The following is a 14,164-nucleotide window of genomic DNA, read 5'->3' as shown; positions in this document are numbered from 1 at the left end:
GCTGTTTTTCATGCAGCGTCTGTAGCTTTAGAGAAAGCAAAACAGGCGTTAGCTGAGAAAGGAGTATTAGCTAGTAGGTTACCAGTGGGTGAAATTGGAACCTCAGCTAAGTCAGTAGGGAGTGGTGAATTGGCTAGAACTAATCACTCTATCACTGATAAGACTAATGCTAGCTCTTCTTCTGCTCCTTTTGAAACTTCAGGAAGGAAGGGATGGGATGTTGTGGTGGAAAATATTGAGAATTTGTCTCGCTACAAAGCTATTAATGAGAATGATTGTGTGCTTTCTCCTAATAAATTCAATGTTTTGTCTGCTGAGTTGGGGTTGGATTCTGTGCAGCATTCCAATGAGCAAAGGGAGGAGAGTTCAGATGAAGAAATCACTCCAGAGAAGGCTTCGTCAGGTGTTAGGGGGTCTAAATGGTCTGACATACCCGTGGAGAAGCCAAAGAAATCAAGGAAACCTGTTAGGATTCGGATTTCTAATGATCAGAAAAGTACTTCTCAACAAAGTACAAATAAGGAGTCCAAGTCTGATTCGGAAACTGAGATCAATGATTTGGGAATTCGAGTTAGAAAGGGATTCTCCCCAGTTATACTTAAACGGAATTCTGATAGGATTCCTGATGCTAGTAATAATTCAAAGAATATAGTTTCCTAATGCGTGTGCTCTATTGGAATATCAATGGGGTGGCAAAGGTGGAGGCTGGGCAGAAGTTACGTGAACTTGTTCATGATCTGAAGCCGGAGATTCTTTGTGTTGCTGAGCCAAAGATTAAGTTCTCTGACAAGGTAATTTGTAAGTTAAATTTAACTGGTTTTATGAGGAAGGTTGTTCATAATTCTTCTATGCATAATATTGGGAATCTTTGGATCCTGTGGAGTGCTAATATTGAAGAGCCAGAGGTGGTTAATATGACTAGGCAAGCAATTACTGTTAGAACTGAGGGGGTTTTAATCTCTTTTGTTCATGCTAGTTATATTCAAGTTTTTCGAAGAAGATTATGGTCTCAACTTTCAGCTGGGGATACTACAACTCCTTGGCTGATAATGGGAGATTTCAACTGTGTTTTTCGTCAAGATGAAAAGAAGGGAGGCCGTGAGGTTTGTGTCTCTTGCATTAATGAGTTTTCTGATTGGATGGAGGATAATGATCTTTTTGAAGCAGATTCTTTGGGGTCTAAGTTTACTTGGACTAATGGTCAATCTGGTGTTGGTAGAATTCTTAGTAAATTGGATCGTGCTATTATCAATGAGCCTTGGTTAGCTAAGTTTTCGAATTGGCGGTGTAAAGCTCTTCCTAGGGAAGTTTCTGATCATTCGACGCTTATTGGGTTTCCTTTCCTTGCTCCGAGGCCTAGGCGTGCTCCTTTTCGTATCCAAAAAATGTGGTTTTCTCATCCTGATTTCTTGAGAATGGTGGAAGATTCTTGGAAGTCTCCGGTTTATGGTAATTTGGATTTTATTTTTCCTTATAAATTGAGAAGGTTGAAGGAGGCAATCAAATTGTGGAATCAAACGGTCTTTGGAAATGTGAATGCTAGGCTGAAACAAGCTCAACTTAAGTTTGAAGTGGCTTGTAGGAATTCTGATGAGGATCCTTTTAATACTTCTAAATTGAACATTATGAAGGATTCTCTGGTGGCGGTTCAAGATGTTCGTATGCAACATCTTACTATGTTGAAACAAAAGGCTCGTAATAGGTGGATTTTGGAGGGTTCTAGTAACACTTCTTTTTTTCACAGCAATATAAACATTCGAAGGAGCACAAATACAATCTCGGAGTTGGTTACTGAAGATGGTGTGACTATCTCAGAGCCTATTCAGCTTCGTGACCATGTGGTTTCTTATTATGAGTCGAAGTTCAATGGTGTGGAGCTTCCTATTGAGGATAATCTCTTTGATTATGAGCATGAGTCCATTTCTATGACTGATAAGCAGATGTTAGATGCCATTCCTTCTTTGGATGAAATTAAATCAGCAGTTTTTGATTTAGGTGCGGATAGTGCTCCGGGTCCAGATGGTTTCTCAGGGTGTTTTTATAGACACTGTTGGGATATAATTCAGCAGGATCTTCATTCGGCTATTGTTTATGCTTGGACTTCTAAGTCAATTCCGAAGGGTTCGAATTCTAGCCTAATTATTTTGATTGCTAAGGTTAGAGGTGCGGATAGCTTGAGGAAATATAGACCTATCGGTCTAAGCAATTTCTTCTTCAAGATTTTCACTAAAATTCTGGCTACTAGACTTGGTCGGGTGTTGGATAAGTTAGTGTCAGAGGAGCAGGTGGCTTTTATGAAAGGTAGGAATATTCATGAGAATATTAGTTTGGCTTCTGAGATGGTGAATGAGCTGCACATCAAAAGGAAGGATGGTAATTTGGGCCTGAAGCTTGATATTTCTCAAGCTTTTGATACTGTTAATTGGTCTTTCATTATGGAGGTGTTTAGAAGATATGGTTTTTCTGAGGATTGGTGTTTGTGGATTCAGAAAATTCTGGAGTCATCGCGCATATCTATTCTGCTCAATGGTAGCCCGGAAGGTTTTTTCAAAATTAATAGAGGGTTGCGTCAGGGGGATCCTCTTTCGCCTCTTATTTTTGTTTTGATTGAGGATGTTCTTAGTAGAAACATCACAAAACTTTTTCAAAACAAGGATATGTCTCACCTGGTTAGGCGTAATGGTATTGCTCCAACTCATTTATTCTTTGCTGATGATATTATGATTTTTTGCAAGGGAAATATGAAGAGCTTGAGAAGTTTGGTGAAGTTGCTTGATTCTTATCAGCAAGCTTCAGGTCAGCGTGTTTGTAGAGAGAAGAGCAAAATTTACTTTGGTGGTGGCTCTTTGAGTAGACGTCAAACCATTGCTGCTTTTCTAGGGATGGAAGTTACGCATTTTCCTGATCGTTATTTGGGGGTGAAAGTTATGCCTGGTGCGGTGAGATATCATCATATTAGCAATGTGGTGGATAAGCTTAAAGAGCAACTTTCGGTTCTGAAAGGTAAGATGCTTTCTTTTCAAGACAGAGTTGTTCTAGTTAAAAATGTTCTTTCGAGTTATTCCATTCATAATATGTTTGTGTATAAGTGGCCGGTGAAATTCATTCAGCAAAGTGAGCGTGTGATCCGTAATTTCCTTTGGTCGGGTGATTCAAATCTTTCTAGAGCTTTTGTGGTTGGTTTTGATAAACTGTGCAGTCCTGTGGAGGAGGGTGGTCTTGGAATCACTAGTTTAAAAACTATGAACAAGGCTTTGCTTATGAAGCTTTGGTGGTCTATTAAATATTCTTCTAAGAGGTGGGCTCGTTTTTTGGAGTCTAAATTCACTTGCAGGGATGGGCGTCTCAAGATGGCTGGTGTAAAATCTTCTATTCTTCCTGGAATTCGTTGGGTTCATAAGGAAGTTGTGAATAATACAAAATGCATCATTGGAGATGGGAGGAATACGTCTCTTTTCTATGATGTGTGGTATGGAAGTGAGACTTTGGCAAGTGTTCTTAATCGTTCAGACTTGGACAGATCAGGTCGGGTTTGTGATATTATTTCTCATGGTAATTGGCTGTTGCAAGGAGCTCACTTGCAAGATCTTGTTAGTGCTGGTGTGGTTATGGAGAATTTGCCAACGCTTTGTAGTGGGAGGGACAAGAGGATTTGGATGCCTGATATGAAGGGTGTGTTTTCAGTTAAGTCAGCTAGAGATTTGATTAGAAAGAAGTTCCCTACTATGAAAGAAGCTTCGCTATTGTGGAGGAAAGTTGTGCATCCTTCTTTGGCGGCTCAAAATTGGAAGTTTGTTCGGGGAGCGTGTGCAACTCTTGATAAAGTTCGCAGCAGGTTTAAGATTCAATTGGCTTCTAGGTGCAGCGTTTGTCATATTGAAGAGGAGACACTTCAGCACGTCCTCTGGAGCTGTAGTTTTGCGCAAAAAGCTTGGAACTGGATAGCAGGTATTTTCAATATAAAACCTCATTATGATTTGATCACGTCTTACAATGGAGCTAGGCTTCAAAGTGGCATTGTTCGGGATTTGTGGCTGGTAGCAAATTTGGTTGTGCGATCTGAACTTTGGTTCACTAGAAATAAGAAGGTATATGAGAAGAAAGTTCCTTGCTGGTCCTTTTTCCAAAAAAGAGTGTTCAATTTGATGCATGAATACTCAGCTAGAATGAAGAGTTTTATGTACAATACGGTAGCAGAATTGAGAATTTTGGATTTCTTTCGTGTTAAGCATAGGAAAGTGAAGATTTCAGATCCAAAGGAGTGTTATTGGACGCCTCCTAATAACAATGAATTGATGTTGTGTACTGATGGTGCCTCAAGAGGAAACCCGGGAGTGGCAGGGGCTGGTGTTGTGGCTAGAAATGCGAGTTTGGAAGTGGTTGGGGCAATGTGTATTGGCTTAGGAATTGCGACTAACTATATGGCTGAGTTATATGGTATTATTGTTTGTCTTGAATGGGCAATTCAATGGGGTTATGATCGTTTGTTGATTAGATCAGACTCTTCTTCGGTGCTGAAGGCTTTGGAGGAGGATAATGTTCCATGGTTTGCTACACAAAGATGGCTGAATGCTAAGGGTTTATATGGTGCTATTCGGTTTGTTCACACTTTTCGTGAAGCGAATTTTGCTGCGGATGGAATGGCTAAGCGTGGTTGTTTGTTAGAAGAAGGAGTAGGTATTCACTTTGAGGGAAGACCAGATTTCTTAAGTTCAATTGAGTTTCCAAATGTAACTTATTATCGTTTTAAATAGTTTGTGTGAGTTTTTGGGGTTTCTATGACCTCTTTTCTCCTAAACTATCTTGTAAATATCGTTTCTTGCAATATAATTTTTGACTTATCAAAAAAAAACATTACGTCTACTAAAAATTGCATTTCTATGTACGTTGATTCAAGAAAATATGAAGGAAGTCAAATTTCACAATAGAAGAAGGTTGAAAGACCATGAAAAACTAATCCAAATCCTAACAAATTTCATCTATCTTGAATCAAATAGAAAGACAAATCCAATACAAAAAGAAAGAGTTCATAAAAATGTTGAATTTTATATACGTCAACTCAAAAAACTCTACACATTTCGTTATAAGTCGGAAATTGATTTCTGAGACTAAATTGTAAACTAGATAAACTCATCTTTAACTGAAAAAGTTTGAAAAATGTATAGTAATTACAATTAATATGTTCTAAGGCAATACGTCTAGTAAAAATTGCATTTCTATGTACGTTGATTCAAGAAAATATGAAGGAAGTCAAATTTCACAATAGAAGAAGGATGAAAGACCATGCAGAACAAATCAAAATCCTAACAAATTTCATCTATCTTGAATCAAATAGAAACACAAAGCCTACACAAAAACAAAGAGTTCATAAATATGTTGAATTTTATATACGTTAACTCAAAAAAGTCTACACATTTCTTTATAAGTCGGAAGCTGATTTCTGAGACTAAATTGTAAACTGGATAAACTCATCTTTAACAGAAAAAGTTTGAAAAATGTATTGTAATTACAATTAATATGTTCTAAGGCAATACATCTAGTAAAAATTGCATTTCTATGTACGTCGATTCAAGAAAATATGAAGGAAGTCAAATTTCACACTAGAAGAAGGATGAAAGACCATGCAGAACTAATCCAAATCCTAACAAATTTCATCTATCTTGAATCAAATATAAAGACAAAGCCAACACAAAAACAAAGAGTTCATAAATATGTTGAATTTTATATACGTTAACTCAAAAAAGTCTACACATTTCGTTATAAGTCGGAAATTGATTTCTGAGACTAAATTGTAAACTAGATAAACTCATCTTTAACAGAAAAAGTTTGAAAAATGTATTGTAATTACAATTAATATGTTCTAAGGCAATACGTCTAGTAAAAATTGCATTTCTATGTACGTTGATTCAAGAAAATATGAAGGAAGTCAAATTTCACAATAGAAAAAGGATGAAAGACCATGCAGAACTAATCCAAATCCTAACAAATTTCATCTATCTTGAATCAAATAGAAAGACAAAGCCAACACAAAAAGAAGAGTTCATAAAAATGTTGAATTTTATATATGTTAACTTAAAAAAGTCTACACATTTCGTTATAAGTCGGAAATTGATTTCTGAGACTAAATTGTAAACTAGATAAACTCATCTTTAACATAAAAAGTTTGAAAACTGTATTGTAATTACAATTAATATGTTCTAAGGCAATACGTCTAGTAAAAATTGCATTTCTATGTACGTTGATTCAAGAAAATATGAAGGAAGTCAAATTTCACAATAGAAGAAGGATGAAAGACCATGCAGAACTAATCCAAATCCTAATAAATTTCATCTACCTTGAATCAAATAGAAAGACAAAGCCAACACAAAAACAAAGAGTTCATAAATATGTTGAATTTTATATACGTTAACTCAAAAAAGTCTACACATTTCGTTATAAGTCGGAAATTGATTTCTGAGACTAAATTGTAAACTAGATAAACTCATCTTTAACTGAAAAGTTTGAAAAATGTATTGTAATCACAAATAATATGTTCTAAGGCATTACGTTTACTAAAAATTGCATTTCTATGTACGTTGATTCAAGAAAATATGAAGGAAGTCAAATTTCACCATAGAAGAAGGATGAAAGACCATGCAGAACTAATCCAAATCCTAACAAATTTCATCTATCTTGAATCAACTAGAAAGACAAAGCCAACACAAAAACAAAGAGTTCATAAATATGTTGAATTTAATATACGTTAACTCAAAAAAGTATACACATTTCGTTATAAGTCGGAAATTGATTCCTGAGACTAAATTATAAACTAGATAAATTCATCTTTAACAGAAAAAGTTTGAAAAATGTATTGTAATTACAATTAATATGTTCTAAGGCTATACGTCTAGTAAAAATTGCATTTCTATGTACGTTGATTCAAGAAAATATGAAGGAAGTCAAATTTCACACTAGAAGAAGGATGAAAGACCATGCAGAACTAATCCAAATCCTAATAAATTTCATCTATCTTGAATCAAATAGAAAGACAAAGCCAACACAAAAACAAAGAGTTCATAAATATGTTGAATTTTATATACGTTAACTCAAAAAAGTCTACACATTTCGTTATAAGTCGGAAATTGATTTCTGAGACTAAATTGTAAACTAGATAAACTCATCTTTAACTGAAAAGTTTGAAAAATGTATTGTAATCACAAATAATATGTTCTAAGGCATTACGTTTACTAAAAATTGCATTTCTATGTACGTTGATTCAAGAAAATATGAAGGAAGTCAAATTTCACAATAGAAGAAGGATGAAAGACCATGCAGAACTAATCCAAATCCTAACAAATTTCATCTATCTTGAATCAAATAGAAAGACAAATCCAACACAAAAAGAAGAGTTCATAAAAATGTTGAATTTTATATACGTTAACTCAAAAAAGTCTACACATTTCGTTATAAGTCGGAAATTGATTTCTGAGACTAAATTGTAAACTAGATAAACTCATCTTTAACAGAAAAAGTTTGAAAAATGTATTGTAATTACAATTAATATGTTCTAAGGCAATACGTCTAGTAAAAATTGCATTTCTATGTACGTCGATTCAATAAAAATATGAAGGAAGTCAAATTTCACACTAGAAGAAGGATGAAAGACCATGCAGAACTAATCCAAATCCTAAAAAATTTCATCTATCTTGAATCAACTAGAAAGACAAAGCCAACACAAAAACAAAGAGTTCATAAATATGTTGAATTTTATATACGTTAACTCAAAAAAGTCTACACATTTCGTTATAAGTCGAAAATTGATTTCTGGGACTAAAATATAAACTAGATAAACTCATCTTTAACAGAAAATGTTTGAAAAATGTATTGTAATTACAATTAATATGTTCTAAGGCAATACATCTAGTAAAAATTGCATTTCTATGTACGTCGATTCAAGAAAATATGAAGTCAAATTTCACACTAGAAGAAGGATGAAAGACCATGCAGAACAAATCCAAATCCTAATAAATTTCATCTACCTTGAATCAAATAGAAACACAAAGCCTACACAAAAACAAAGAGTTCATAAATATGTTGAATTTTATATACGTTAAATCAAAAAAGTCTACACATTTCGTTATAAGTCGGAAGCTGATTTCTGAGACTAAATTGTAAACTGGATAAACTCATCTTTAACTGAAAAGTTTGAAAAATGTATTGTAATCACAAATAATATGTTCTAAGGCATTACGTTTACTAAAAATTGCATTTCTATGTACGTTGATTCAAGAAAATATGAAGGAAGTCAAATTTCACAATAGAAGAAGGATGAAAGACCATGCAGAACTAATCCAAATCCTAACAAATTTCATCTATCTTGAATCAACTAGAAAGACAAAGCCAACACAAAAACAAAGAGTTCATAAATATGTTGAATTTTATATACGTTAACTCAAAAAAGTCTACACATTTCGTTATAAGTCGGAAATTGATTCCTGAGACTAAATTATAAACTAGATAAATTCATCTTTAACAGAAAAAGTTTGAAAAATGTATTGTAATTACAATTAATATGTTCTAAGGCTATACGTCTAGTAAAAATTGCATTTCTATGTACGTTGATTCAAGAAAATATGAAGGAAGTCAAATTTCACACTAGAAGAAGGATGAAAGACCATGCAGAACTAATCCAAATCCTAATAAATTTCATCTATCTTGAATCAAATAGAAAGACAAAGCCAACACAAAAACAAAGAGTTCATAAATATGTTGAATTTTATATACGTTAACTCAAAAAAGTCTACACATTTCGTTATAAGTCGGAAATTGATTTCTGAGACTAAATTGTAAACTAGATAAACTCATCTTTAACTGAAAAGTTTGAAAAATGTATTGTAATCACAAATAATATGTTCTAAGGCATTACGTTTACTAAAAATTGCATTTCTATGTACGTTGATTCAAGAAAATATGAAGGAAGTCAAATTTCACAATAGAAGAAGGATGAAAGACCATGCAGAACTAATCCAAATCCTAACAAATTTCATCTATCTTGAATCAAATAGAAAGACAAATCCAACACAAAAAGAAGGAGTTCATAAGAATGTTGAATTTTATATACGTTAACTCAAAAAAGTCTACACATTTCGTTATAAGTCGGAAATTGATTTCTGAGACTAAATTGTAAACTAGATAAACTCATCTTTAACATAAAAAGTTTGAAAAATGTATTGTAATTACAATTAATATGTTCTAAGGCAATACGTCTAGTAAAAATTGCATTTCTATGTACGTTGATTCATGAAAATATGAAGGAAGTCAAATTTCACAATGGAAGAAGGATGAAAGACCATGTAGAACTAATCCAAATCCTAACAAATTTCATCTATCTTGAATCAAATAGAAAGACAAAGCCAACACAAAAAGAAAGAGTTCATAAAAATGTTGAATTTTATATATGTTAACTCAAAAAAGTCTACACATTTCGTTATAAGTTGGAAATTGATTTCTGAGACTAAATTGTAAACTAGATAAACTCATCTTTAACAGAAAAAGTTTGAAAAATGTATTGTAATTACATTTAATATGTTCTAAGGCAATACATCTGGTAAAAATTGCATTTCTATGTACGTTGATTCAAGAAAATATGAAGGAAGTCAAATTTCACAATAGAAAAGGATGAAATACCATGCAAAACTAATCCAAATCCTAAAAAATTTCATCTATCTTGAATCAAATAGAAAGACAAAGCCAACACAAAAAGAAAGAGTTCATAAAGATGTTGAATTTAATATACGTTAACTCAAAAAAGTCTACACACTTTGTTATAAGTCGGAAATTGATTTCTGAGACTAAATTGTAAACTAGATAAACTCATCTTTAACTGAAAAAGTTTGAAAAATGTATTGTAATCACAAATAATATGTTCTAAGGCATTATTTCTACTAAAAATTGCATTTCTATGTACGTTGATTCAACAAAATATGAAGGAAGTCAAAATTCACAATAGAAGAAGGATGAAAGACCATGTAGAACTAATCCAAATCCTAACAAATTTCATCTATCTTGAATCAAATACAAAGACAAATCCAACACAAAAAGAAAGAGTTCATAAAAATGTTGAATTTTATATATGTTAACTCAAAAAAGTCTACACATTTCGTTATAAGTCGGAAATTGATTTCTGAGACTAAATTGTAAACTAGATAAACTCATCTTTAACAGAAAAAGTTTGAAAAATGTATTGTAATTACAATTAATATGTTCTAAGGCAATACGTCTAGTAAAAATTGCATTTCTATGTACGTTGATTCATGAAAATATGAAGGAAGTCAAATTTCACAATAGAAGAAGGATGAAAGACCATGCAGAACTAATCCAAATCCTAACAAATTTCATCTATCTTGAATCAAATAGAAAGACAAAGCAAACACAAAAAGAAAGAGTTCATAAAAATGTTGAATTTTATATACGTTAACTCAAAAAAGTCTACACATTTCGTTATAAGTCGGAAATTGATTTCTGAGACTAAATTGTAAACTAGATAAACTCATCTTTAACAGAAAAAGTTTGAGAAATGTATTGTAATTACAATTAATATGTTCTAAGGCAGTACGTCTAGTAAAAATTGCATTTCTATGTACGTTGATTCAAGAAAATATGAAGGAAGTCAAATTTCACAATAAAAGAAAGATGAAAGACCATGCAGAACTAATCCAAATCCTAACAAATTTCATCTATCTTGAATCAAATAGAAAGACAAAGCAAACACAAAAAGAAAGAGTTCATGAAAATGTTGAATTTTATATACGTTAACTCAAAAAAGTCTACACATTTTTTATAAGTTGGAAATTGATTTCTGAGACTAAATTGTAAACTAGATAAACTCATCCTTAACATAAAAAGTTTGAGAAATGTATTGTAATTACAATTAATATGTTCTAATGCAATACTTCTAGTAAAAATTGCATTACTATGTACGTTGATTCAAGAAAATATGAAGCAAGTCAAATTTCACAATAGAAGAAGGATGAAAGAACATGCAGAACTAATCCAAATCCTAACAAATTCCATCTATCTTGAATCAAATAGAAAGACAAAGCCAACACAAAAAGAAAGAGTTCATAAAAATGTTGAATTTTATATACATTAACTCAAAAAAGTCTACACATTTCGTTATGAGTCGGAAATTGATTTCTGAGACTAAATTGTAAACTAGATAAACTCATCCTTAACAGATAAAGTTTGAAAAATGTGTTGTAACTACAATTAATATGTTCTAAGGCAATACGCCTAGTAAAAATTGCATTTTTATGTACGTTGATACAAGAAAATATGAAGGAAGTCAAATTTCACAATAGAAGAAATTTGAAAGACCATGCAGAACTAATCCAAATCCTAACAAATTTCATCTATCTTGAATCAAATATAAAGACAAAGCCAAAACAAATGAAAGAGTTCATGAAAATGTTGAATTTTATATACGTTAACTCAAAAAAGTCTACACATTTTTTATAAGTTGGAAATTGATTTCTGAGACTAAATTGTAAACTAGATAAACTCATCCTTAACATAAAAAGTTTGAGAAATGTATTGTAATTACAATTAATATGTTCTAATGCAATACTTCTAGTAAAAATTGCATTACTATGTACGTTGATTCAAGAAAATATGAAGCAAGTCAAATTTCACAATAGAAGAAGGATGAAAGAACATGCAGAACTAATCCAAATCCTAAAAAATTCCATCTATCTTGAATCAAATAGAAAGACAAAGCCAACACAAAAAGAAAGAGTTCATAAAAATGTTGAATTTTATATACGTTAACTCAAAAAAGTCTACACATTTCGTTATGAGTCGGAAATTGATTTCTGAGACTAAATTGTAAACTAGATAAACTCATCTTTAACAGAAATTTTTTGAAAAATGTATTATAATTACAATTAATATGTTCTAAGGCAATACGTCTAGTAAAAATTGCATTTCTATGTACGTTGATTCAAGAAAATATGAAGGAAGTCAAATTTCACAATAGAAGAAGGATGAAAGACCATGCAGAACTAATCCAAATCCTAATAAATTTCATCTACCTTGAATCAAATAGAAAGACAAAGCCAACACAAAAATAAAGAGTTCATAAATATGTTGAATTTTATATACGTTAACTCAAAAAAGTCTACACATTTCGTTATAAGTCGGAAATTGATTTCTGAGACTAAATTGTAAACTAGATAAACTCATCTTTAACTGAAAAGTTTGAAAAATGTATTGTAATCACAAATAATATGTTCTAAGGCATTACGTTTACTAAAAATTGCATTTCTATGTACGTTGATTCAAGAAAATATGAAGGAAGTCAAATTTCACCATAGAAGAAGGATGAAAGACCATGCAGAACTAATCCAAATCCTAACAAATTTCATCTATCTTGAATCAACTAGAAAGACAAAGCCAACACAAAAACAAAGAGTTCATAAATATGTTGAATTTAATATACGTTAACTCAAAAAAGTATACACATTTCGTTATAAGTCGGAAATTGATTCCTGAGACTAAATTATAAACTAGATAAATTCATCTTTAACAGAAAAAGTTTGAAAAATGTATTGTAATTACAATTAATATGTTCTAAGGCTATACGTCTAGTAAAAATTGCATTTCTATGTATGTTGATTCAAGAAAATATGAAGGAAGTCAAATTTCACACTAGAAGAAGGATGAAAGACCATGCAGAACTAATCCAAATCCTAACAAATTTCATCTATCTTGAATCAAATAGAAAGACAAAGCCAACACAAAAACAAAGAGTTCATAAATATGTTGAATTTTATATACGTTAACTCAAAAAAGTCTACACATTTCGTTATAAGTCGGAAATTGATTTCTGAGACTAAATTGTAAACTAGATAAACTCATCTTTAACTGAAAAGTTTGAAAAATGATTGTAATCACAAATAATATGTTCTAAGGCATTACGTTTACTAAAAATTGCATTTCTATGTACGTTGATTCAAGAAAATATGAAGGAAGTCAAATTTCACAATAGAAGAAGGATGAAAGACCATGCAGAACTAATCCAAATCCTAACAAATTTCATCTATCTTGAATCAAATAGAAAGACAAATCCAACACAAAAAGAAGGAGTTCATAAGAATGTTGAATTTTATATACGTTAACTCAAAAAAGTCTACACATTTCGTTATAAGTCGGAAATTGATTTCTGAGACTAAATTGTAAACTAGATAAACTCATCTTTAACATAAAAAGTTTGAAAAATGTATTGTAATTACAATTAATATGTTCTAAGGCAATACGTCTAGTAAAAATTGCATTTCTATGTACGTCGATTCAATAAAAATATGAAGGAAGTCAAATTTCACACTAGAAGAAGGATGAAAGACCATGCAGAACTAATCCAAATCCTAAAAAATTTCATCTATCTTGAATCAACTAGAAAGACAAAGCCAACACAAAAACAAAGAGTTCATAAATATGTTGAATTTTATATACGTTAACTCAAAAAAGTCTACACATTTCGTTATAAGTCGAAAATTGATTTCTGGGACTAAAATATAAACTAGATAAACTCATCTTTAACAGAAAATGTTTGAAAAATGTATTGTAATTACAATTAATATGTTCTAAGGCAATACATCTAGTAAAAATTGCATTTCTATGTACGTCGATTCAAGAAAATATGAAGTCAAATTTCACACTAGAAGAAGGATGAAAGACCATGCAGAACAAATCCAAATCCTAATAAATTTCATCTACCTTGAATCAAATAGAAACACAAAGCCTACACAAAAACAAAGAGTTCATAAATATGTTGAATTTTATATACGTTAAATCAAAAAAGTCTACACATTTCGTTATAAGTCGGAAGCTGATTTCTGAGACTAAATTGTAAACTGGATAAACTCATCTTTAACTGAAAAGTTTGAAAAATGTATTGTAATCACAAATAATATGTTCTAAGGCATTACGTTTACTAAAAATTGCATTTCTATGTACGTTGATTCAAGAAAATATGAAGGAAGTCAAATTTCACAATAGAAGAAGGATGAAAGACCATGCAGAACTAATCCAAATCCTAACAAATTTCATCTATCTTGAATCAACTAGAAAGACAAAGCCAACACAAAAACAAAGAGTTCATAAATATGTTGAATTTTATATACGTTAA

General features: G+C 31.6%; 1 protein-coding gene across 1 annotated transcript in view; it reads left to right on the top strand.

The window, feature by feature from the left end:
• Window positions 1-1,385: 1,385 nt before the first annotated feature.
• Window positions 1,386-14,164, top strand: part of LOC113343173 — a 48,340-nt gene continuing 35,561 nt past the window's right edge. The window contains exons 1-5 of the mRNA XM_026587457.1: window positions 1,386-2,301; window positions 2,450-2,541; window positions 2,736-3,003; window positions 3,090-3,114; window positions 3,200-4,677. Of these exons, the coding sequence (XP_026443242.1) occupies window positions 1,386-2,301; window positions 2,450-2,541; window positions 2,736-3,003; window positions 3,090-3,114; window positions 3,200-4,677 (2,779 nt within the window). The remainder of the gene's footprint in view (window positions 2,302-2,449; window positions 2,542-2,735; window positions 3,004-3,089; window positions 3,115-3,199; window positions 4,678-14,164) is intronic.

Source organism: Papaver somniferum, unplaced genomic scaffold (assembly GCF_003573695.1).
Source record: "Papaver somniferum cultivar HN1 unplaced genomic scaffold, ASM357369v1 unplaced-scaffold_56, whole genome shotgun sequence".
Taxonomy (NCBI): Eukaryota; Viridiplantae; Streptophyta; class Magnoliopsida; order Ranunculales; family Papaveraceae; genus Papaver; species Papaver somniferum.
Note: the sequence above shows the minus strand (reverse complement) of the source record. Positions and strands in the feature narration are given on the sequence as shown.